This window comes from Fusarium oxysporum, chromosome 1 (assembly GCF_000149955.1).
Source record: "Fusarium oxysporum f. sp. lycopersici 4287 chromosome 1, whole genome shotgun sequence".
In the NCBI taxonomy this organism is placed as follows: Eukaryota; Fungi; Ascomycota; class Sordariomycetes; order Hypocreales; family Nectriaceae; genus Fusarium; species Fusarium oxysporum.
In genome coordinates this window covers 6,228,267-6,253,250 of record NC_030986.1, presented here as the reverse complement: position 1 = coordinate 6,253,250, position 24,984 = coordinate 6,228,267, and the positions used below count along the sequence as shown (strand labels likewise).

General features: G+C 49.6%; 5 protein-coding genes across 6 annotated transcripts; 3 read left to right on the top strand and 2 right to left on the bottom strand.

Moving 5' to 3' along the window:
* Positions 1 to 1,387: 1,387 nt before the first annotated feature.
* Positions 1,388 to 2,881, top strand: FOXG_15053 (uncharacterized protein; the record flags this gene model as incomplete). Its single annotated transcript, XM_018395130.1, has 5 exons — positions 1,388 to 1,653; positions 1,710 to 1,732; positions 1,784 to 1,803; positions 1,855 to 2,240; positions 2,293 to 2,881. 5 exons carry the CDS (start codon positions 1,388 to 1,390, stop codon positions 2,879 to 2,881), a joined length of 1,284 nt encoding a protein of 427 aa, XP_018255594.1.
* A 752-nt stretch (positions 2,882 to 3,633) lies between these two features.
* FOXG_15052 (uncharacterized protein) lies at positions 3,634 to 4,349 on the top strand (the record flags this gene model as incomplete). Its single annotated transcript, XM_018395129.1, has 2 exons — positions 3,634 to 3,751; positions 3,871 to 4,349. The coding sequence occupies 2 exons, from the start codon at positions 3,634 to 3,636 to the stop codon at positions 4,347 to 4,349; spliced, it is 597 nt and encodes a 198-aa protein (XP_018255593.1).
* Positions 4,350 to 6,526: 2,177 nt separating this feature from the next.
* On the bottom strand, positions 6,527 to 7,745 carry FOXG_15051 (uncharacterized protein; the record flags this gene model as incomplete). Its single annotated transcript, XM_018395128.1, has 3 exons — positions 6,527 to 7,286; positions 7,342 to 7,608; positions 7,678 to 7,745. The coding sequence occupies 3 exons, from the start codon at positions 7,743 to 7,745 to the stop codon at positions 6,527 to 6,529; spliced, it is 1,095 nt and encodes a 364-aa protein (XP_018255592.1).
* Positions 7,746 to 10,499: 2,754 nt separating this feature from the next.
* FOXG_21965 (uncharacterized protein) lies at positions 10,500 to 12,351 on the top strand. Its single transcript, XM_018402345.1, has one exon. The coding sequence runs from the start codon at positions 10,635 to 10,637 to the stop codon at positions 12,264 to 12,266; it is 1,632 nt and encodes a 543-aa protein (XP_018255591.1). The 5' UTR covers positions 10,500 to 10,634; the 3' UTR covers positions 12,267 to 12,351.
* An 8,345-nt stretch (positions 12,352 to 20,696) lies between these two features.
* On the bottom strand, positions 20,697 to 23,482 carry FOXG_15050 (uncharacterized protein; the record flags this gene model as incomplete). Of its 2 annotated transcripts, XM_018395126.1 has the most annotated exons (3): positions 22,921 to 23,482; positions 22,458 to 22,866; positions 20,697 to 22,387 (listed from the first exon to the last, which is right to left on the bottom strand). In XM_018395126.1, exon 3 carries the CDS (start codon positions 21,907 to 21,909, stop codon positions 21,148 to 21,150), a length of 762 nt encoding a protein of 253 aa, XP_018255589.1. In that variant the 5' UTR covers positions 21,910 to 22,387; positions 22,458 to 22,866; positions 22,921 to 23,482. The 2 variants fall into 2 exon arrangements, with proteins under 2 accessions (XP_018255589.1, XP_018255590.1); XM_018395127.1 differs by having other exon boundaries at positions 21,148 to 22,866.
* Between the last annotated feature and the right edge of the window lie 1,502 nt (positions 23,483 to 24,984).

Below are 24,984 nucleotides of genomic sequence, written 5' to 3'. Positions count from 1 at the left end.
CTGGAACTTCCTGCTCAAAGTGATACTCGTCAATAGTTTTCTACTTCAAATCTGGGGCGAGCCCAAGTGGAAGGTCTCCGAGAGTCAATACGGGGACACCTATCTGCTCAATTAATCCAGCGTTTCGGGTCGTCAGTACAAGCAGAGCGGTTTGCTCGGCCACGAAGAGGCTCAGATAAAAGGAATGATAGGATTCCAATGGGAAGAGCATAGGCGAAGGAAGTGCGGTTCCAATTCCCCTTCCGTAGCTTGTAGGAGCCTTCCGCGGGTGGGAGAAGCATTAGGACGGGTGTCCGGAAATAGAGGCAAAAGGAGGTACTCGAGATCAGGTTGCTATGAGTGCAATGTCTCTCTATGTAACTGGGAAACTTGCTGGTACTAATTTCACATGCAAATTGTCTAGTAAATAGAAATACCGATAGGGTGCGGTTTTTGATTGGGTCAAAACTTTCTTAGCAGCTTGCTATTTAGCTGCAGCCATGCATCTCCATGTACCTGGTGTCAGTTAGCACTTGATGGGATAGACCTAGCTTTGTGCTACCTGCTCCGCCACTACAAATGCTCTACTTGTATGGGTCTTAAATATGCTGTACACCCGTTCGCTTAACAAGTACAAAATCTGTACTTGGAGTACGGGCGCCAATTTTGCTGGCTGGTTCGCCATGACAGGTTCACACCTATCCGTACAACAAGACCAGTTAGAACTACGGGCGCAACGGTGCCACATTGGTGAGACGACGTACTGCGCCACTAATCACCGGATTAGGTTTTTTGTGTTTGTGTGTAAAGCTTATGAATATGGGATAGACTAGCACCGACCAAGAGCCCTGTCTACCGATGTGACGGCTGAACTTACTCCAGAAATGTTGATCTAGGGTCCTGAAAGCATGCTATTCTGAACCGATTTGCCCATCCTCCACCATTGCGAGAACACGTGCCTCTACGATGTAACATTCTCCGCGATTCCCCTCACTAGTGGCGGCGGCTTCATCTCCTGCGAACCCTGTCATCTGCGCGACTAGGGGAGCTGACGGAATATGCCGAAGAAACATGATAGGGCATCTCTAAGCTGAATGAGAGAGGACTGCTATGACTCAGGCAGCAGACCAGTGAGAATGATGTAGGCCAATAAGCTTTGGCCATCTCCAGGCCTTATGCATAACTTGCAGAGAGGTGTCGTAACGACGGCTGGGGCGCTCTTTGTAAAGTAAGTTGCGAGCCTACCAATTCCTAGGAACACCACGCTGTGCAGTAGCCTGAAGTTGCGCATATGAATACGGAGGTGGGTTCCATTGCTATAATATGCAGGCCGCTGGTGCCTTGCAATCAAACGTTTGCCAGAGTTGGGATTCATTCCTGTTACTGCTGCCTTCCTACCCGATCCATCATGATTACACTCCTCTCTCCGCACTATGTGCTTCAAGAAGTCACCGAAGACGATATAGTTATCGCCTCACTTGCCTGGGGCTTCACAATTGGCTTCGGCTGGCTCACAACCTGGACTGCTATGAAGCAAACTAAGCATATTTACGAGAGGCATCGCCTTAGCATATTCCGTAACGCTTATGTCTGGATGATATGGCTGGAGATTCTTGTCTGCCTCATCTTCAGCATTATCTGTTGGTTACACTTGAAAGGCTATATACCCCCTAGGTTGGGCTCAACTCCCGTTTACGGATTTCTAAGTGCTAACCCTCCAATGTATCTAGTTTTGCATTCTATTTTGCTATTCGTACGTCTGCCTTCTTGGAACCCTCTTCGTAACAGATGCTAATTTTGGCAGTTACCACATGGGCCCTTCAAGTATGCTTCACTTATCCTCGCGAAATTGGTGATCAATGCTAATTTAGCCAGGTCCAATTCCTCCTACAAATTATTATCAACCGTTGTTCCATCCTTCTTACAGATAAAAAACACGCCTACCGTCTCAAAGTCGGTGTTGCAGTTTTAATTACCGCTGTGAATATTTCGGTCTACAACATTTGGATTCCCGCCCGCCTACAAATTTCAGAGAGATATATCTGGATCAACGAGTGGTGGGACCGTATTGAGAAGGCGATCTATCTGATTGTCGACGGAGCACTGAACTACTATTTCATCAGAATCGTTCAACGCAACTTAGTAATGCACGGCCTGACAAAGTACAGAAGTCTCGTAAAATTCAATATGTGTATCGTTGGATTCTCTCTTAGCATGGACGTTCTCATCATTTCCATGATGAGTTTACACAACACATTCGTGTAAGTCAAGTCTATAATAGATTGTGAACAACACCGCTAACAGCAGTTTTAGTTACATGCAGTTCCATCCCTTTGCCTATATTGTCAAGCTCAAGATCGAGATGTCCATGGCTGATCTAATAAGCAAGGTTGCTAGGAAACGCGACTGTGGCGTCGTCTCCGAGGGTAATTTCAGCAATGCCGAGGAAGGACGTGCTAGACTCCCAAACAAAAGCTTCGCTTCTGTCAGCAGGAATCAAAGGACGTTGGTAGAGGATATTGACGACGTATCAGATGCAGTTTCTATTGAGCTTCAGGAAGTGGCAAATGGGACAACTGGCGTCAACTGTCAGCAAGAGACGATGAGCGACGCCGATAAGTTTGCCAGCCGATATTCGTGTTCAGATTTGCAAGTGGGGACAGCTGTTTATACTACACGAGAAATTCACATAGACGCCGAGCGGACGCCAAGCAGCCATGGGACAGGTAGTGTCGCCAGCTTCCGTGAGAACGGATTTGCAAGCAAGGAGGACGATGATACCAGACCGCTGAGGGACAATCAGCATGGCGGCCAGGAGGCAATAGGTCTTTCTATAAATATCCCGGCCAACAAGAGGTGTAGCATTCGCTCGCCCCCTCCTTCTTGGAAGAGGGCCCAATAGACAGCAATAAGCTCGGGAAGAGACATTTGGGGGGAGACAGGTCGCTCGAGAATAAGAATAACGTAGTCAATAATCCAGTCATGAATTTTCCACTGGAAGTATCTTCTAATTATAGGATGAAAGTGATATGTTCTTGTTTGCTATTCAGCTAATCACTAGTATCGGTGGCCAACCCGTTCACAACCCAAATTTTCCACTACGCCGCTCAACACAACATCGAGCTTTTCCCTTCCCTCCACATCTCACACACCTGCGTCAGCCCTGTGATGTGGGCATATTTAGCCTCTACAAGCACTGGCATCAGCAAATCCTATATAGAGAGATCTCTGGCGGCACATCCAACTTTGGGAAGTCTAACTTCCTTGCCCATCTTGAGGAAGCCCGGAATCGTACCTTTAAGAAGTCAGTTATCATTAAAGCTTGGCAGAAGTGCGATATCTTTCCTTTTGACCCCTCTATTGTGCTAGGTCAATTGAAAGACCCCTTATCGTTATTGGCAGAAGAAGTGTTGCAAAAGGAGCTTCCGTGTTACGTCAGAGAAGGGACAGCCGCTTCAAAATGCACCCTGCCCCCTGTACAGCTTCCAGGCGCCTCCCCCGAGGTGCAATTTGACCTAGAATGATGTCGATCCCCCCGTTTTTTTACGTTTGCGCACAATTGAACGCTATTCCGAGTATGTGAGGCTGCGATTAGAGGCATCTGGTTCCTCTGGTGTCCCCCTGGCTCTGTCAGTTACACATACCTACGATAAAATGCGAAAGGGGCACATGACACTTGCACTCAACGGCATCGCCGCTCCTCAGGAGATGCATCGTCTTAAAAAGAAGGCATTGAGACGAGCTAAGCTCGAGGAAGGGACGTCAGTTATATGTAAGTACGGCCCAATTTCGCGTCTCTGATGCAAGGCTGCATGTGGCCCGCGATGAGTATAGTTGACAGGCTTCTCAGGAAGAGGAAGAGCGCCGCCTTTTAAAGAAGAGATTTAACAGACGAGGTTGTCTACATCAGGAGGTGGTTTGAAGAGGTCAGGGCACTCGTACGGCGTAACGTCAGAGATGTGAAGATCAAGGAGATCTTCAGTCATAAAAAGAAGCATTGGCAGTTTCTTTTACAATTTAAGAATCAGGCTGACTGGTGGTGTAAGGCTGATCATTGTGTCTACCTTGACTCGGCTGTATCGCTCAGTCAACGATATGCGTTGCATCGTGAGCTTCAGGAACAGAATAAGCTTATTCCTGAGTGGCAGCTAGCCGTGAAAATGCCCTCTTTTTATGACACTACAGTCATTGCAGAGGCTCTTAGGTTCATCGTATTAGATGAGCAAGAAAGGCGTGCAAATAAAGCTCTGATGTTGAGCTATGAGGCTGACGGGCTAGAGATAATAGAGGAAATTGAGGGCGAGAATGGCTCGGAGGAATTCATCATAGTCAAGGGCGAAGACAGCGAGAGAGATCTGAAATTATCATAGATTTCAATTTATCAGTTGAAAAGCTATGTAGTCCCTTAATCGAGGGCGAAAAAAGCGACTCCCTAGCCGTCAATTTGGCGGTCGCGATGCTCCTTTAGATGTGTGTGCAAAGGTTGACTTGGAAATGCAGATTAGTATGCTTGAAATGAAGTGGCATCTGATCGCTAAGAAAATGGCTGTCTACAGAGGTACCTTGTTTTTTGCAAATCAATCCGACGTTTCAGATTGGTGTAAGACGTCACTAATACTGTGTGTTGGTGTCAATGACGTCGTACTACTTCTGCCTTTAAAGTAGTTCCCCACGGGGTAGCCGCAAGGGGGCCAATTAGGCATGCAGATCGGTGTGGAGGTGGCGCCTTTCTCGGAACCAGTGGCGATCCGCGAGTCGTACCGTTTCGGCTTCACCCGGCCGAGACCGGGCCTCACACACGGCGACAAGCATCAAGCCCTCCACGACGACCCTCGTTGCGGGCGCAAACAACTCATACATTGGCGGTCCTTTCAAACCAATGAAACTGCATCCTCCACACCACCATCTTCACAGCCCCCCCCACCAACAGTGCGACAAGGACCCTTGCTGCATCTCCTAATGACCCCTGTGCCCCTCGTAGAAATGTCATCGCTCCGAATTCTCTGAGGAGATGTGCCAATATCATGAATCCTCCTGCCATTCGTGCCAGCCTTAGCGTATTCAGCATCTTCGAGTCCCATCCTTGCCCTAGCGTCATCTGTTTTCCCCCATGTTTCTCGCAAAACTTAGCGCATGACAGAAGCACATGCCAGGCATTTGAATTCGCAGAGCGATGTCACTGATCTTTTGTTCAATGTCTGCATTCGTGTATCGGTGCTAGGTCGGCACAAAACCCATTGATATCGGGTCTCAATCCATGATACCAAGTTCAAAATCTCGCCTTTTACCTACCAATATGTCATCTGACACATCGTCTATTATTGGTGCTACAGAAAACCCCAAGATGCCAATGGATTGCCATCAAACTTCCTCTTAATTATGGACATTACGAAGGACCGTTCAAATATACGCGGACGCAAGACCGGAGGTAAAACCATCTATACTTGCACTGTGTGTGAAGATAAACGATACGATCATAAGGCAAATGCTGCCAATCACGTCAGAAGCAACCACCCCGTCGCATCCAGATCCACCAGGTCTGTATCGGGCACCCAGCGCTCAATCTCCGCACATTCTCGCCCTGTAGCAAACGAGGACGCACTTCGAAATGCCTTCAACCCGCAAGCATATCAGGAAGCATTGATCAGCATACTCACGCGTCGGAGAGTGCCCTTTTCGGCTATTGAATGGGACGAATTTAAACAACTCGCTCTCGCGTGTAACCCATACATCAAAGACTCCCTCATTACCTCACGGCGTACGATGGTCCGATATATTGCAGCAAACTATGATTTTTACAGCACCGAGATCAAGGATAGTCTCACCACCGCGTCAAGTCCGATTCATATCTCAACAGACCTCTGGACATCACCGCATAGACATTCTCTACTTGCTGTGTGTGCACAATGGGTAGATAAAGACTACAAGCTTCGTAAGGCACTACTATCTCTACCAGAATGTGCAGAGAGCCATTCTGGAGAAGCTCAAGCGCAGGATGTTATCGATACTTTAGAGAAGTACGGGATACAGTCAAAATTTGGTTGGCACACGGGTGACAACGCGACTTCAAACGACAAATGTCTTGAGTCTATACAACGCAAGCTAATGAGTAGACATAAGGTTAGTTAACTACGCAGTTTAGGCTACAGGCTGACATTGAGTAGATTAAATTCAACGCAAAGGACGACGTATACGCTGTATCGCGCATATCATTAATCTTTCCCTTCAAGCCTTCCTTCTCGCATCTTCTACAGAGGCTCTAGTCGCAGCACTTGAGTCAGCATCCGGTGTCACTGGGGAGGAGCTTCTCTCCCAGTTTTCCGAGGTACTAGCCTCTCATCGAAAGAAGGCTGCCGCCGAACGTAATACAGCAAAGAGAAAGAACGGAGAGCCGGCCATAACATATATATCCATTCTGCGATCACTGTTCTGAACGATATTTGAAAGCTGGCTGGATATTTCTATTTCACTTAAGAGGTATCTTGAAGTATTTATTAACACGTATAAGATCGAAATTGTGACTCTTAAAACTATAGTATCATGACTTTCACACACTGCGCCCGTCGTCTGACTTCGTCGGGTATGCCAACTCTCTTAAACTCTCTGAGTCCTCAGTCCTCGATTTCAACATTGTCTTAAGTTTACTGCGCCGATTTGACCGGGACTCTTCTGCCTCCCAATTGGCCGGTTCATTTATTCGCGTTCGTGAACCCCAAAACCCTCTCTCCTCAAGCAACGCCTTGCACGACGCCCAAGACGTCACGGCATAAATGACGGCGTTCCAAAATCCCTGCAGCGGAAGCACTATCGCGCTCATGAATTGCAATGGTTTACTCACTTCCTTGGGGTGAATGTGTGAGTACATGCGATTTGCGCTAGATGGAATCCACGTGATGAGAATGACAGCGAAGAATAGCATGGCAACCTTTGTGTACGCCCATGCCGCTCTATAAACATCATTGCTGACACGTCCGGGTGGACGAGGTACAGTTGGCTGCGATGTCGTGCTGCTCGTATGGGTAGTGACTTGGGCTGTTCGCGATTCACCTGATCTGGTATCATCTCTGATAACGTGGACTGATGCTTGATGACCCATGGATTGAAGCTCGACCGCATTCGTCTCGCCAGCTGCCTCGCGGGTAATAGTGACCTCAGTCGTCTTCATGTTATTAATCGTGCTCTGGTTCGCGTATGAGAGTCCCCCAGAACCAGAGCCAGATGCCTGGGCTTTGAGTAATTGTTGGCGTTTTCGGTAGATTGTTCCACCAGATCGGATGTAAATTGCGAGAGTGATTGCGATGACGCCCCTATCCCCATGTTAGTCTGGCCCCAGTCCTATATCAATGAAGTCGTCTTTCTTACCAGATCGGCCCGTAGAAAGTTGCAATGCGCAAAGCGTCCCAAGACGGTGCGATCCAACACCATTGAACAGCGCTGCCGTAAACCCGGTCCCCATCGCCATTTCTAATAAAGATGAAGATGAAAGCAGGCAAGAATGGAATACCGTAACATAGGATCAGGTACGGTAACTCCATTTTGCGTAATCTCTGGGCGTCAAAACGGTAGTAGAAGGCAAGATAAACGTTAATAGCCATTGCCAAGGTCCATAAGGCATCAGCCCCAACGAAGCTACAGCAAATGGTCAGCCAAGGATCAATAACTCTGGATGAAAAAGACTGTCAGGTACTTGTTACGTACGTGTGGAGTAGAAATGCTTGGGTCTGACAACCTGCTCCGTCCGGCTCGCGGATAAACGAGTCTGCCATGATGAAGCAGATGCCTGCCATAATATTACCAAACGAGGCATAGAAAACCAGACGGTTGATAGGCTTGTGGAACGCATCGCAAAGACAAAAAGTGGCGATGATGAACAGGCATCCCACCAGAGACAGCACTGAGCATACCTGCTGGATGATGGTAATCAGCTTCACATCACTTGTCGTCAGCCCCGTTGGTAACATTCTATTGAGCCTCTACTCGGAAGAGACTGCTTAGCGGATCGTTAGAGGAAAAGCAAAGACCTCTGCACACGTCCCTAAAAGGATAATCGAGACTGGATCTTGGGACCCGAAAGACATGGTTCCAGTGTTTTATGTAAAGCACATGATTGCCTCCTTTCATATGAATTTGCCGGAGCATTTGATCTACAATAGGGGAACTCCATTCAAATGGGCCCTGATCTTCAAGGGGAAGCCGGCACGTCGACGATCCTAAACGTGCCAACTAGTGAGACACACGGGACATGACTGGTAACGGAGCTCATTTGGCGCAACTTCCAAGACTGGGGTAGAGACATCCCGGGAATCAAGACGCTAGTGGATCCTTTTAACTAAAAAAGGTACAGCAAGGTACATAAAAGGTACCAAATTCGGCCTAGCCCAATGCAACTTTCAGCATTAAAGATTTATTTCTTCCAATACTTATGAGATTGGTCCTTGGTTCAACACCGTCCATTATAAACCATACAGATCGTTATCTCGACTTGCTCTACTATGCCTCCTTGAGGTTGGTCTGTGGCACATTGATTAATAGTAGCTAATTGAGAATGGGGCAAAAGGCTCATAATAAGTCTTATATACCGTAGCGTCCTGGTAAGGATGTACTCTACGGTAATTAGCCCGTAATGCTGTAGTCTGCGGGATCGGCATTTGTCCTTTCTTGGCTCAGATTCCAAACCCATGGATGCAAACTTCTCCAGAAGTGCTTCTCTTGCTTCCGAGACGGTTACTGCTATAAGGACAGTCTCGTCTCTCGCTATCGAACAAAATGTGCTTCGGAGGTATACTTCTGAGCTTGATACAGCCGATGATCGGTGGAGTATGGCTGCGCGCTTGTATCAAGGTGGACAAGCAGTACGTACGTACTGTATGCCTTGCATTTGGGTTCCTGAAGTATTCAGCACTTGGATACTGTAGTAGTGATAACCATGCAAATCCAGTACATCAACGTTAAGTGCAGATATCAGCGGGAAAATTCACTCTTTTTTTTCTTCTTTTTCTTTTTATTGAGTTTGTTCTTCGATATTTGTCTATTGCAAGTATTTTTTTATTTGGCTGACTCGTGCTAGGTCACACACTTACTTAGTGCTGCGACTTTGTCAGCCTGAAGTACTTTTGACTATTACTAGTGCAAAACCGTGCTTTAACTCGTTTGGGAAGGTCAACTTGTAATTGTCCTGACTACCTTGGTAACGGCTGACACTGCCGTTTAATAAATCACATATTAATCGGTATGGCGTTCTCCGCGGGATAATAACGAGGCAGCGGGCTCGGCAAAGCGAGGCACTCGACCTGTCAAATTATTAGTTATCCGTTGTAAAAGCTGGGAGAAAAACCTGCCTTCGAAATACTTAGTTAGCTTTTGGAACGGTAGTAGTACCGCAAGAGTAATTGCCAAGACGTGCCAGTCGTCTTGTGAGAGGAGATATTCTTCCGGAATCCGCTTCGTTTTATCTGCGTGGCGAGACATAACCGATGTGTAGATCTCGATCGGGTCTTTTAATCGGAAAGCTCTTTCTACGGCAGTGAAAAGGGAATTCCATCGAGTATCGTTGTCTTGGAGAAGCATTAGTTGGCTAACCTCCCACAGGACTTCGCCGAATTCGTCGACTTCCTCCTCGCTAAGCTTCCCTTGCGCGTATTGAAGGAAGCCCTCCCGGCGTTGCGAAGACCTTCGGACCCAGCCTTGAATATTGTGAATCCTGACGAATGCGCCTGTTGGCCGCCATGCTTCGAGGAAGTCGAGGATCTTTTGAAGGGCTGCTTGTTCCGCTGATTGCGATTCGAGGCTCTTAAGCACGTCTTTGAGCTTCCCCTCTAGGTAACTCGTTGCGCCGACGTTGTAGATGTGATTGATACAGCGAATCCTACACTCCTGCGGCTGAACGTCAGGTAAAAGAGCGGCGATAATATCGTTGACTGCGCTGTCATTGCGTCGGCGTTGTCGCATGTGAAATAACCTAAGTCGTCTGCAGAGATCTCGTACTCCGAGAGTACTTCACGCAACGCTGGACCGATATTTTCACCAGAGTGCGAGCCACGGAGCCGCCTCAACGCCAAAAGCGACGTCTGCGGTCTTTTTAACGCGTCTGTGAAGTGAACAGTAACGCCGAGAAGCCCGTATTCTTGAGGAGAAGTCCAAAGATCGAAGGTGAGATGCTTCTTGTATAGAGAGGCGGCAAGCTTACTTCTCAATAGCTCTTTTTGCGACCGGTACTCTGCTTCTAACCACGATCGAATAGTAACGCCGCTGCGAGGCAAAAGCTCGTCAACGAGTTCTTCGTTCAAAGAGCCGAGAAGCTTTCGAAAGTCTGTGTGTTCGACGGCCGAGAAGTGTACAGGGCTGCCGTCAGATCAGATTAAAAATCAGATATATCAATCAATTCAATCAAATTCAGATTAAATACGGCGTTCTAACAAATCAATCAATTCAGACACAAGCATCTATGCATCTGATATATCTGATATCTGTAGAAAAGATGGTGACTACCCTAGAACCGTCGGATCATCTTTATGTTCCGGCCCCGCACCTTCCTTTGTCATCTTACTTTCTTGGCATGCAGATGTTAAGAAAGTAGCCCTAATTACACCAATCTTCTTAACAAGTGCACCACAACAACCACAATCCTGCGCTTCGCGCAGCCCACGGCGGCGGCGATGGCATCCGCCACCTCCTGCCCGCCTATTGTCCCGGACCCTTTTGACCTGGGAATCCATACTCCTGCCAATCTCAATCGAGGAGCCCGCACTGCCCTCTTACAAAACAGCCCCGCTGTCGTGAGTGGACCTGTTGGGGTCCCGCTCGCCTTCGGGAGGACGGCTCAAATGCCGTCTTCGCCTCTCAATGCGATCTCTACTGCTGCGGCCACGGAAGGGGCCCAGCTCGCCCATCCCGCCCCCTCCTCTGACCCTGCCCCGACTGCTGAACAGCAACCAGTCTCCCTTATTGAAGCAGCCACTAAGCTCGCACGCGACCGTGCGGAGGAGTACAATGCCAAGTTGAAGGTGTTTCAGGCCTTATGCGCTAAATTCGAAGAAGCAGTGAAACAGTTCACCACTGGGCCTGAACGGGAATTCGCTCAAAAGTTTGCCGACAGCTTCCTAGACTCCTGGAATCAGGCGCTCACTGATGCCAAATCTGCTCCCGCGCCTACTACCTACAGCGCCATCGCGGCCTCGCCCCCGGCTGCAAACAACGCCCTTGCCCACCAACCCCGACACCATCAACAACAACAGCCCCCTCATCGCCAGGGACAACCGACCATAAGCGCCCCACTCCGAGTGGACCTCCGTGTCTTCATCCGGCTGGATGTCGAAGCTCCGGCCAGGGCCCACAACGACTACGCAATCCGGGCCCATATATCCCGGAAACTCGGAGTGGATCCACACAAGATCCCGCGCGTACTCCAAGTCAGGTCCGGATGGGCCGTCCTTACCGCCGACATAACCACTCGCGACCTCCTCGTGCAGAGACAGACTGAATGGGCACCCGACTTAGGGGCCGCCGCCGTAGAGACCAGGCAGGAGTGGTTTACCTGCCTAGTCTCAGATTACCCTCGCAAGCTGACCGACCTCCATGGCAATGAAGCGGATAGCGACGCAGCCGTGGACGAAGAAATAGAAATCCAGACAGGGCAGAAACCCGTCAACATACGGCCCGCGCGGCATCAACCTGACAACCCCTTAACGAAGACCTTACTTGTGTCCTTCCTGGAGCCAGTCAAGAAATACTGGCGCCTCTTCAGCAGCCGACCAGCAAGGCTGATCAAGAAAACCGACCGGCCAAGGCAGTGCAACGTATGCTTGGACTACCACCGGTCACGTACCTGCCATCGACTCCCCCTGTGCAAACGCTGCGGCAAGGCCGCCGGCCACGACTCCGGGGACTGTACCGCCCCCGAGCAATGCGCCAACTGCCTCGGCCCGCAGAGCGCCAACTTCGCCGATTGCCCAGCACGCCCGAAGAAGGTACATGGCGTTTTCCGCCGACTGACCAAAGAGCAACGAGGACATGTCCGGACCGTTGGCGCGGAGGCATACCGACAACGACACCTAGAACCACAACCAGGGTCCCAGCTGGAAGCCCAACAAAGCGACGACATCGCATCACACGAACAGCCGAGCATTCGTGGTCCAAGTCCAGCAGCATCAGGAGCACCCTCGTGCATCATGGTGGCCACAAGCCCTCAGGCGGCCTACGAAGCGGAGGAGGAGCCCGAACATCATAGACTAGGCTCACCGAGAAAGCGCCGTATAGTTCTCATCACCCGTCCTCATGACCAGGAATAGATACTCGCAAACAAGAAAGGACGATAGGAAGTCGCTGAGGATCTTCCAAGCCAATGTCGGAAAGATCCCCCCGGCCCACGACTGCGCCCTAGCGCTGGCCGACTCCGAACGATATGACATTGTCCTTTTGCAGGAGCCATGGACGGCTCATACAGATAGCCGTTCATTGACCAAAACCCATCCGGCATACGATACTTTCACGCCTGTCGAGATGTGGGATAATAACGACACTCGGCCTAGAGTCATGACATATGTCCGACGAGACCCAAGGCTCCTGGCTGATCAGATCCGGCCCTTTCAGACTCGGGATATTCTATGGCTGATGATCAATGGCATGACGATAGTCAACTTCTATAGTCAGAATGACGAGCATGACGCCCTGGAGATACTGCTACAATGGCCCGTCCTAGGACGCTGCCTCGTTGCCGGTGACTTCAATGCCAGACATCGTAGTTGGCAGACAGGCCATGCTACCAACCGCGGCCAAGAAATCGCAGCCTGGTCATCAGAAAACGACTTGAACCTAATTAACACTCTAGACATCCCAACAAACCCATACGGCAACACGATCGACCTCGCCTTTACTAATATGCCACTGGCCGAAGCTACTGTTGAAGACCATCTCGCTACCAGCTCTGGCCACTTCACACTTAGCTTAACCCTCCCGGATATCAGGCTAGCTCTGATTCAACCGGGTAAGGTACGGGTGACAACAGAGGACGAGCTCAAGCGATTTATCGAGATCGTAGAGCTCGGGGCCACAAGAATCCCTCTCGTGGACTCGACACCAGCGGAACTAGATGAGCTTGCCTCTGCACTCGTGAATCTCCTAACATCGGCAGCAAAGGCAGCTGGCCGGCCTACACGGAAGGGCGCACGTACTGCTCCCTGGTGGACTGAGGAGTGCGCCGGTGCCGCGGCGTCATTCCGTGCCATTAGAAGACTCTACCCTCTGGGCTTTAACCAGGATGTCCAGATCGCCAAAAGAGACTTCCACCGCGTCATCCGTCGAGCCAAGAGACTATACTGGCGAAACCTCATTGATAGCTTCACCGATAGCAGCGCTGTTTTCAAAGCCGTTCGGTGGCTGAAGTCCCCAGGACCCTTCCAGCCACCACCGCTGCAGGTCGGCGATGTCGTCTATGAAACACAACTAGATAAGGCCAATGCACTTCGTCGAGCTACACTGGAACGAGGAACGGCAGACGATGTCATCGAAAACCCTTGGATACCAGTCTCCTTTCCTAGATCGATCCCATTTCCACTCGAAATCTCCCTAGACCAGTCACAGTATGCAACCCTCCATACAGGCAATACATCTCCTGGATCAGACAACATCACCGTTAATCTCCTTAAAGCCGTATGGCATATCATCGGGACGCACGTCCGCCGCTTGTTCGAGAGATGCCTCTCTGCAGGCCACCACCCGAAACCATTTAGGGAGGCAGAAGTAGTCATGATCGCCAAACCCGGACGCCGAGACCTCACATCGCCACGGGCTTGGCGACCTATCTCTCTGCTCTCCTGCCTCGGCAAGGGTCTAGAACGGCTGATCGCACGCCGTCTAGCATGGGCAGCTATTCACTACAGCGTTCTTCACCCACAACAAGCTGGTGCTCTCCCCAAAAGGTCGGCAACAGACCTAGTGACCGCCCTGATCCATGATATCGAAGAGGCGTTTGCTCGCACAAAGGTGGCCACCCTGGTCACAATGGACATCCAAGGCGCGTTCGACACCGTCTTGCGCAACAGATTGGTGCTGCGATTGCGCGAACAAGGATGGCCTGACCATCTCGCTAGATGGGCTGGATCCTTCATGAGTGGCCGATCGGCCCGTGTCAGATATCAAGACACCCTCAAACCCTCCTCTCCTCTCCAATGCGGTCTCCCTCAGGGGTCGCCAGTATCGCCAATTCTTTTCCTACTCTACACAGAGCCCATCTACCGACTCGGCAACCCCCAAGGCCGCTTCGGCTATGCAGATGACACAGCTATCCTGTCCATAGGCGACACAGTAGACGAAACTACGGCTATGACTTCTAGTGCCATAGATGAGATGGTGCACTGGGGAGCGACAAACGGCGTTTCCTTCGACCCAAAGAAGACCGAAGTCATGCACTTCTCTCCCAGAAAACTCATGACCGCTCCGGCGGTACGTCACGGTGATATCGAGAAACATCCCAAGTCAGCCCTACGCGGGCTGGGTATATGGCTTGATAGTAGATTATCGTTCCGAATCCGTGTCGAAAAGTGGGCGGCGAAAGCGCAGGCAGTAGCCTACTACTTGGAAGGACTGACTAAGATAAAACACGGTCTGCTGCCGAGTGCGGTCAGAAACGCCGTCAGAGCATGTGTCGAGCTGGTCCTACCTTACGGCGCCGAGGCCTGGTACCCAGGTACAACCCGGCCGCGGTGGAGTCAGCCATCTAAACATATAGTATCCAGTAACCAACGTCTCATACAGAGGACGACCAAGGCCATGAACCAATCCATGCGGGCCATTCTCCTTGTATGGAAAACAACACTTATCGCCGCTCTCCACCGGGAAAGTGAGATACCACAAGTCGACTAACTCCTAGAAGCACAGCGACTCAAGTTCTCGGCATGGCTTAAGTCGCTCGACGGAACGCATCCTCTGACGACCCGAACACTTCCACCCAATCTACTTATCTACCACGATCTCATTAAACGCAGATATCAAGCACCGACCGAGAGCGGCTTCGAGGCACGTCTTGGACGCACCGACAAGCTCCCCATGCCTTGTGTACGACCAACACTCCTTTAGCATTGCCTTAATCAGGAGCATATGGCACCGCTGTAGATAGTATCGAAAGACGAAACCGCTGAGGCCTTCCTCCATTGGTTTCAATACCTCGACCCACTTACCCTGGTTGTATACTCAGACGGCTCCCTGTCCTCAGAGGGAGCCGCCAGCTACGGCTTTACTATCCACCAGAACAACCTCTCGGTCTTCGACTGATCGGGTCACCTAGGGCCGGCGGACGTCTTTGACGCTGAGGTCACAGGAGCATTGGAAGGGCTCAAGGCCGCCCTAAATCTTCAAGAAGTAGCAAGACAAGTATCATTATCTGCCTAGACAACCTTGCAGCCGCCACATGCCTGCGAGACACACCACCTGACTCCTCACAAAGAGTCTTCCTCGAGTTCTAAGCCCTGGCAGCATCACATAGGGCCACACAAGTACGCTGGGTACCAGGACACACCAACATTCCTGGCAATGAGCGAGCCGATAAATTAGCAAAAGCAGCATCATCACTGCCCGAACGCGAAGGGGCTCAGCCAACGCTGGCTTACCTGCGAAGCACCGCAAGGCAGAAACCGAAAGAAGCATTCAAGACTTGGTGGTCCACCGCCCCCCCTGAGCAGTATAAGAGATCCAGTCTCAAGGCGACCACAGGCTGCCCACCGGAGCTATCGCTCCCGTGTGGAATCTTGCACTATCTACTAGCAACGAGATCCCTCTATAATGACTTCACCGCATATCACGAGAGATTCGACCATAGCAATGCACACCTGGTCTGCTTATGTAACCGACGCAAAGCAGCAGATTATATTTTCTATTACAGAAAGGTACCACCGCGTCATCGGATGAGGCATCCCTTCACTGAATACAGCAGTCAACCTTGTAATAGGAAAAGACTTCACTAAATTTGTCAATCTATCCAAAACAAGCGCCATCTTTGACAAGATCTCTCCTAATCATTAAGACGAGGCCGGCTCAAGACGCACTCGCATCTCTTCTCTCATTTATCTTCTTTTCTTTTCCTTTGTGACCTCTTCTTGCTACCTGGGCTCTGCCAGATCGAGGACGCTGCAACGCACTTCATCTGACCGTGACTACTCGGGGCAGCCTCGAACTGCCGCAGCCAATGCTTTACCATAGCCTGCCTGGTCACAGGCCTGTCTTGCGACTACTGTTTATCAGCCGCGCCTGGCCATCCCGCTGTCGTGTAACAGACTCGATACGATGCGCGGTTTGTGCCGCTGATATGCTGGATACAGTCGTCTGTTGATGCGTTTGCAAATAATTGCCGCTTGATAAGGACGTCTAATTTCGTGCCGCGATTGACTAATCCTCTCACAGCCAATAACGTGCATGATGAGCGAGTGCTCCAGACAAGCGAGTGCTCCACCAATCTACACCTTAAGACCTAAAAAGAGTAATAAAAACACCACAATCTATCTGACCAATTAAAATTAATTGCTATACTATTCCCTATTGACCTCGATTGCCTCTTGACAGGTCCTTGCATTATGCCCGGTCTTTCCGCAAATACTACACTGCCGAACCTTTGGTCCTTGTGACCTCTCGCGACAACCACTTCTTGACGATTCAGCTATAACCTGCGTATCAACATCCGTCTGATCAATTGCTTGTGATGCTTCCCCTATAGTTAAAGCCCCTTCTTTCTGTACCCTAGCCCTTTTTCCCCTCCGGCGTCGCCCTACTGTCTTATTCTGTTGTTCAAGTTGTCGAACCCTATCATGTAGTAAGACCATCTTATCCATAAGAATAGTTGTTGCCTTCTCAAAATGCTTTACGGCTTTAATTATTGACTCAGGGGAGCTGCTCTTGTGATTTCTAATCCTTCCTTGTAGATACTTGGAATGCGATTGGGCCTCTAGTGGTGTCTTTGGGGTCCTTGCAGTCCAAAGGGTCGATGGTATTGTGACCTCTACAGGAGGCGTCGGAGTCCGAAGCTGCACATCAAGCTTCGAGATGACATTTTCTGGGTCAAAGGGAGCAAGCCCAGCTCCTCTAAAACCTCCCTTGATATTGCTTTCTGTAATAGCAGCTTGGTGGGCGGCATAAAAGGCAGGAAAGAACTCGGTCTTGGAGATGTGGGTTATAGAGCATCTGATCAGATGCTCTATTTGTCGGCCATATGCCTTTTTCAGCGGCCCAAAGCACCCTACGTCAAGAGGCTGAAGTAGATGAGAGGCATGAGCAGGCATACAGAGTGTGATAATCTTGTTCTCCTTGCAATATTCCTCGAATTCGATGGAGTGGTGACTTTCGTGACCATCAAGGATCAAGAGGCGATAGGAACCAACTGATCGCTTAGCTGTAGCCCGATTAAAGTGCTTTAGCCACTCAAGACCCAGCTTATTATTAGTCCATCCATTTTCGCTCAATGCAATAACCCAATCGCCGGGGAGGTCGCATTCTTGGTACCAATTGGCAAGGTGATCCTTGCCTGCACCAATGATGAACGGCGGGATCGATTGACCTTCTGCACTGATCCCCTCGATCACAGTAATCCATTCGCGGTTTCCAGGCTGTACTTGCTTTGGTCTTCCTTGCCTATGGGAGCTTGTGACGACGATTCCGGGCTCAATCACGCCCATCATAAAGCCGGTCTCATCAAAGTTCCAGATATCATCTGATCGGATGCCGTATTTTGCAATTGTATTCTCTACAAGCCGAAACCAGCCACGAATAATAGTCGGGTCTTCGCATTTAGCTCTCTGATAGTCATACCTCCGAGATAGACGTGTCTCTAGCTCTGGTTGTCGCTTGACGAAGTATTGAGCCCAGCGCTTGCCGACGCGTGGCGCGTTGCGGTTGGCAAGTAGAGAATTCGCGATATCTTCTACATATAATAGGCTTGAGGGAAATCCTTGCGAATCTAGGTCTAAATGAATTAGATTATTATCTGCTCTTCCTGATCAGATAGTTTCTGTGACCTTGTGGGAGTATCACGCGTTGAAAGAATGCCTCGCTGGCGGCGACGTAAGGCAAAGCGGTCAACATGATATATAGCTGCGGCCTTTCGAAGACTTAATTTTGGGTTATTCTGGAGGGCCTGAAGGGCAAGAATAATCTTAGCTTCATTTGAAGACTCTGGCATATTAGGTTATTGAGAAATATCTAATTGAATAGTGATAGTGTAGGTTGAGGGATTTTTGGAGCACTCGCTTGTCTGGAGCACTCGCTTGTCTGGAGCACTCGCTTATCATGCACGTTAGTATTTTGTAATTAGCACATAGATAAACCTCCGTTCCTCAGCACGTCCTTTGCCCCGCTAGGGGGACTTTTCGGGGCTAAGGGGGGCACCCAGATGAAAAATATACCTACATACATACATGGATTGTGTTGTCGCCGGACCAAACCAGGCATTGCGATTGGCTCGTAGCTCCCAGAAGATTCGATATCCAAGTGACCCTGGCTCGTCCATGGGATCGGTCCAAAACGGCGGCAACGGGTGAAGTAGGTCAAAGCAAGATCAAGGCCCGTTGACCCCCGTGCCAGTGAGCGTCCCTAATCGTCGAGTGCCGAAAAAAGGAGATCAACTACCAAATGTCACCTGCCCCAGAGTAAAAGAAATTGTCTTATGAAACCTCATTTGCCAGAACCAACTCGCTATCTCTAAACAAGCGCGATGCGCATCTGCGTCCCGTATCGGTGACTGTTGATGGTTTCTGTGCTGCATTGCAGCTAAAGACCCTTGACCCTGGATCAGACAGGGTGTTTTGCACGTTCCATGAAGAAGCAAAACAACCTTGTTCGATTCGAGACAACCATCGCCGGGCTGATCTGATTAAATTAAACGAGCTTGGAAGGGAAAGGGTAGGAAAAGGAAGTGCAGTAATAAGGTGCGGAATAACAGAGGAGAAGACGGACGAGCGCGATAAACAAAGACCAGGGTCCAAAAAGCAACAACTACCGTACCATGGATCGATTGAAGCCTTTGCGGTTGGAACAATGTTGGATCTGCCAACTCTGCCCCCAAAGGGAGAGATCGTTGGATACAGAGCACCGGGGCTGTTGACCGCTCTCCGATATCTCCACCCAATGCGGTCAATGATCCCCCATCTGTCTCCATATCCGCACGCCCTTGGGCATCGAAAAGCGTCATGTCGACGGAATGTGATCATAGCCCTAGCCCACGATGTTACCTTGTCTTTCTCACACTTCCCCGGTTGGGCCTTTTCGTCTGCCAACCCCGGACTAGCACTAGCGCCTAAAGTAGTAGGGCCCCCTTGCTCGGGGCGCTGTCGAGCTGGTAGTTCCAATGATTCCATCAATCATTAATCCGTTATCATTTAATTAGCGATTTAATTCAAATAATTTACTTGCTCAATCGTTAGCCGGCGACCAGCGACCTGGGCTGACCAACCCAGCTCAATATGGGATGCAAAAGATGGCAGGCTAGTAATCTAAAGGCCTACGTTGGAGGGTCCATCGCAAGAGACAAGACATCGTCCAATACCAAGAGCTGAAGGAGGAGGAGGAGTAAGCAACAAATCAAAGCGCCATTCCCGAAGGAAGGGGTCCCTATCAAGCCCGAGCCGCTCCGGGCGCCAGCCTAATGATCGTATTTGATGCCGCTAAGGGGCGCTGCCTCTGGAAATAAAGAACTACAGAGTACAGGAGACCAAAGATAAATACAGTAGGGTTGAACAAACAACCTAACCAGCAAACAGATGCATGAAAAGCCTTGCGCCCAGACGCTTGAGGGCCGCTCGAGCTCTACTGTGGAATGTCTGGGCCATTCAGCATTGGGCGCTTGCGCTATGGTGCTGCGCTAGGCTCGGTTTGGAGATGCACCGACGGATTGGTTTTAGGATCTAGCCATCTTTAACGTTGGACCAGGAGGTGCGAAATCGAGATTTTGCATCTGGATCTAGCTGATGACAATGCGGTCTTTGTCCCTCCATAAATCGACGCTGATCCTGTGTGCGCTGTGTGTCTCGGTTTGTGTCTCTCCGTCTGTGTCTCTCCATCCGTGGCCGTTAATTCACTGCCAATTGGCTTTCAAAAGCCGCCGGCCATATTTACGGATGCCCTACTTAGCCTTACTGTCTTCTTCCCATATCCCAACCACCTCATCGATCTGGCCAAGAGATCCCAACTTGTGGGTTCTCTGCTGCTTACAGGTCAACGCGCAAACAAGCCTACGAATATGCACAATTTTTCCTTATTCGATTGCCGCCATCTCCTGCTCCTCCTCTCCCCCTTTTGAGGCAGAGTGTTGTTTGACACTCGCTGTGTGGCCTAAACTTTCGGCTTTCTTAGGCCGGGTATAATCCCAGACGTCTGGGCCTTATCCTTAGTCTCTCGGTAGCCCTCACCTTTTCCCCCAGCAGCGCTTAGTTCCGCCAGGGGATTCCATGCTTACCGGTACTACTTATTGGCTGCTACATTCCAGTTTCACTTCTCTCATCTGGTTACTTGGGCGATTGATCGGATTCTCCGAGAGGCAAGTTATGACAAGCAACCATTAATCAAAAATTCTTACCTATACGGTTGGCCCGAACGGGTACTAAATTCGACTTGAAATGCCAAGGCACATCTTGTCGCTGACTCTAAAGCCGCAATCGATCTCCAACGGTTAAGTCAGGATCTCAAATAGTCGTAATATGTATGCCTTCACCAATTGCAGGAAGCTTGATGTTTAGATGTTAGGCTCATCCCAAGGAGGTCTTAAATTAAAATCGCTCAACTGATTCTTTGACCTCTTGTCGCTGTAGTATTTGTTCAAGTCTCAATTATGCTTTTCATCCGCCGTTAATGCGTGTCCCAGCCGTCCAAAATTCCTCAGCTCCTCTCGCCTAAACGCCTGGTATCTTCCTTGACCCCTTCCCAATGTCTCAGGGACTGCTACAGGTCTTCTATGAACCTCGCGCCACGGTAACAATATTCAACCAAGTCAAACTGTTACCAATTACACAATAGACTGGCTATATGTGCATATACGGCACATTAGCTTACTATTAGTGCTCTGTACGCCGCTCCGCACCCTCTACATCCATCGCGAAGCGACCCTGGCACGGCGGGTATGCCTCTGGTAGTCGGTATTGTAGGTTTGCAACCATTGGAATCATGTTATTCAAATATTCCACACTCCGAATGCCTTCATCCCAGAAGAGAGGACAGGTTCATCCGAGAATCTTGTTTCTTTCGAGGCTGAGACTCCTGGTGCACCGGTGAATTAGGCGCAGTAGGCAACTGCCCTTGAGGAGCAAACGAAGGTAGCCTAGGTTGACACTCATGGTGCTCTCTGGAAGATGGCGAAGCTAGTGTGCTCAGGCTGTGTGCGTTGTGAAAGGGTGGTAGTTCGACTGGCATATGGAGCGAGATGGGCTGGCGAGCGGGTGACGTGATGTAATTAGAACTGATGTCAGACTCAGCAGATTCGGAGGAGCATGGTGAAGGAAGCGGAGACTCAACCCAGAACACGGGGTGACGAAGGCTTGGACTCGTGAGAGGCAAGGCCGATGTCGAGATGGAGAGTCCAGGTGGGTTGTGGGGGTAGAAGTCATCGTGGGTCTGCACGGCACATCGACGGTCCATCCTCCTGCGGCGGTTCTGGCTACCATTCCACCAGTTCTTGACAGTATTATCACTTCGGCCATGAAGACGTCGCGCAATCTCGGCCCAACGCTTTCCCATTTCATGCACTAGTCGCTCAATCTGGAGTCCCTCCTCAGGTGTAATAGGATCGTGGTTGAGAGTTGGCTTCAAGTTTTGATGATAACGCTCGCGGCACTGCTTCGGTGTTCTTGAGCTCAGAGTCTGGGCGATTCGTACCCAGTTGAGAGGGCCATGGGTTTGAACTAGGTTCATCAGATACGCATCTTCGGCGTTGGACCAAGGGCCTCTCCGGTGAGCAGTCATGGTTACTGATAGTGGCCGGTTGGCAAGTGTGACGATGGGCTGTTAAAGTAATGGGCAGTTAGATGGTAGTGTTGTAGATATTATTCGAGCTTTGAATGCAGGAACGGGGTGGTTGCTCATTGATGTTATAGATGAAGATGCAGATGGTGAAGGGTATTGAGCCTCTGGAAAAGAGATCTTGGCTCAGAAGGAAGGGGGAGAGGTGATCAAATATCCGTGGAAAAGCTGGATGGGGCGAGGATGGCATGAAGCGTAATGTATGGGGAAAAGCAAAGTCGTGACACCTGGGCGGGTGTGATGGAGTGACCGCCCTCTGGCAACCCCAACTATCTCGACAGCGGCAATCCTGGTGGCAGATCGAGAAATTTTGTTGGCGGGGGTGAATCTGGCATATCTGGAACCGACGGGGGTGTGTCAAACCGCTGTTTGCAGGGTGTCGGGCTCATCAGCTATTGTCCGTTATCCTCAGAGGGCAATACTAAGAACCAACGACAAATCATTAGTGGGTGCTACAGCGAAGCAATGATTGACGATGTTTCTTTAATTACTGATTAGACTAAATCCGTTTCAACGCCAATGACACAGGGTTGGTTGCAGGCTTGCTCATCACCTTCACCGTTACCATCGCTGTCAGCGTCAGCACCGTGGGCCCCCTCAGCCTGTGCAGGGACAGCTAGCAGGAGGTTCTGGCTGGGACCAGGGTCTGAGGTAGGACGATCGTCGTTAATGGGTGGCTGCTGGCCTGAGCCATCTGGTTGGGATCGTCGGAATGAACGACGGATACGTAGTCAGCAAGGATTAGAGGTACAGTGGGATGCAATAAGTCTGAATACGGGGCGTGTATCCTTTCAAGCTGCTAGCTACTTAAGTTGAGTCTGTGCGTATATTATCTCTCGTGCGCCAATTTCAGCTATACTGATTGGCTATTGGAAGCTTCTTACTAGGATTAGGAGTTTGCTAAGATAAACAGGGTTAGACTGAGTGTGCCAGTACATAAACAGGTGTTCAAACTTATTGCATCCCATTGCACCGGCTGATCGTTGGGGGTGCTTCTGCTTCCCACGTCGGGCCTTTTGACAGTGCATACTTGCAAGTGGCTGTACGCTCCTCAGTTACATCGGTATGCTTTGGACAATAGCAGCTATGAACGAACACGTTTGGAATGTCTGCAAGATCGTAATCAGGAGCAAGGCCGCTGGGTCATGGCGTCGCCTGTAGTTAGTTACGTAGTACTAAGTTAAGGACAACATCGCCTGCCCGCGTGCCGTTGCACTGCGATGCCATGGTAAGATTGCCGAGTCCAAAACCAGGCAATCTTGGACATTCTCTGTACATCCGAATACTGAGGCGGATCTGGGACCCTGGTCCTGCGCAGGACATGCTGTGATATGCTGTGCTGTTACTGCTGCTACTGCGCCATTATCGCATTCTCCTGTCGACACCACAGGCTGTTCGTCCACGGTTGATCAGATGTGGAGAAAGCCGACCCGGGTCCGAGGATCGTGTCGAAACTGGGGTTGTGAGAGATGACGATGGACGATGGGAAACGAAACGAAACAAAAACGCCATCGCCTGAAGGCAAAGATTGACCAGTGCGCCTGTCGAGCACGGACATCAGTCCACGCTTTTGTGGGTACAGCGCAGAGCGCACAGGCTTAGGGGAATTAACAAGTTACATTTTAAACCAGCTAACATATGATAAGCGAGTGGGACACTTTTGACTTTGCTAGTATTTACACCTTGCAAGATAATTACGTTAATAAGTTCTCAAAAATTGAAATTAAGCCTAAAATAACTCAAACCTTTATATGCTATTAGCTAGCTTTTAAATAGCTTATATAAATTTTTACGGAATCATTAAAAAAAAATTATATAACGTGCATGATAAGCATGCGCGACAAAAAGGCGGCATACAAAGCGTAATAATATCATTCTCTTCACAGTAGATCTCAAAGTCGGCCGAGTGGTGATTTTCGTGACCATCGAGGATCAGAAGACGATAAGAACCAATTGATCGGTTTTTGTTCAATTCGCTTATCTGTTCAACTCGCTTATCATACACGTTAGTCTTTTCACTTATGTCAGTGAGGTTTCTCAGGTTAAGCATAACTCTAGTGAGAAGGGAAGGCCGTCAGAAATGATAGGGCCACTCTCTATTATACGTTGCGTGTAGTATTCCATCATCAAACCGATACGATTAAGGTTCTCCGGTATGGAATTTGAGTTCAACAGAGTTCCCCAGTTTCTAGTAAGTTACGCAAGGAGGTTCCGGTGCTTAAGTCGTATCTTTCCATTGGCAATGTCTAGATTTTGAAATAAGTGGGAATCTGCCCCGCTATCACGGCACGTCACCCATATTTATAATTGTTGATCAAGATTTTCTGGTGTGGTATTTAGAGAGCTTCAATTTTCGCACAAGCCCAGGATGATAAGAGATATTATAGGAAATGAATTCTTGACCTTTACTAATTTCTGTCGATGATTTCCATAAGGTTGGGAAGCTCTAGGTAAATACTTTGCGGGTCAGCCGAGTACGACTCTATAATTGAACTGACAATCCAAGCCTCTTGCACAAACACTTCAATATCGCATGCAAGACATCGGACCATGTATCCGCAGGCACCAGCACCATTCAAGAAGGTCATTACAAGAGCTTTAAGTAATTCATTTATTTTGGGACGCCACATGAAACCAACTTGCCGAACATGTTTCGTTTTTAGCATTCTCCACCGACTAAAATATCTGTGCCGATCCCCTCCTTTTATTGGGAACTAAAGTTGCGCTTGAAAATTTCTTCCAACACTAGCCAAAGGTTCAATGTAACGTCGACGATGCATCTCCTGATGATCTTGCTTCATGATCGGCATATCGAACCCACAGTTATGCCGAATTGTCTGAGGAACTGCCAGGAAAGCCCGAGGCTAAGACATAATGAACCACTTGCCCCAAGACATGTCATGTAGGACCTCTAATTGCTGAAAAGGTTTGATGAGAGAACTGGGCGCCTCTCCCGCCTTTAGAGGCCGTCGTTCCCATCCTCACCACCTCGTGGCTTCTTTCCTGAAACCTCTTGTT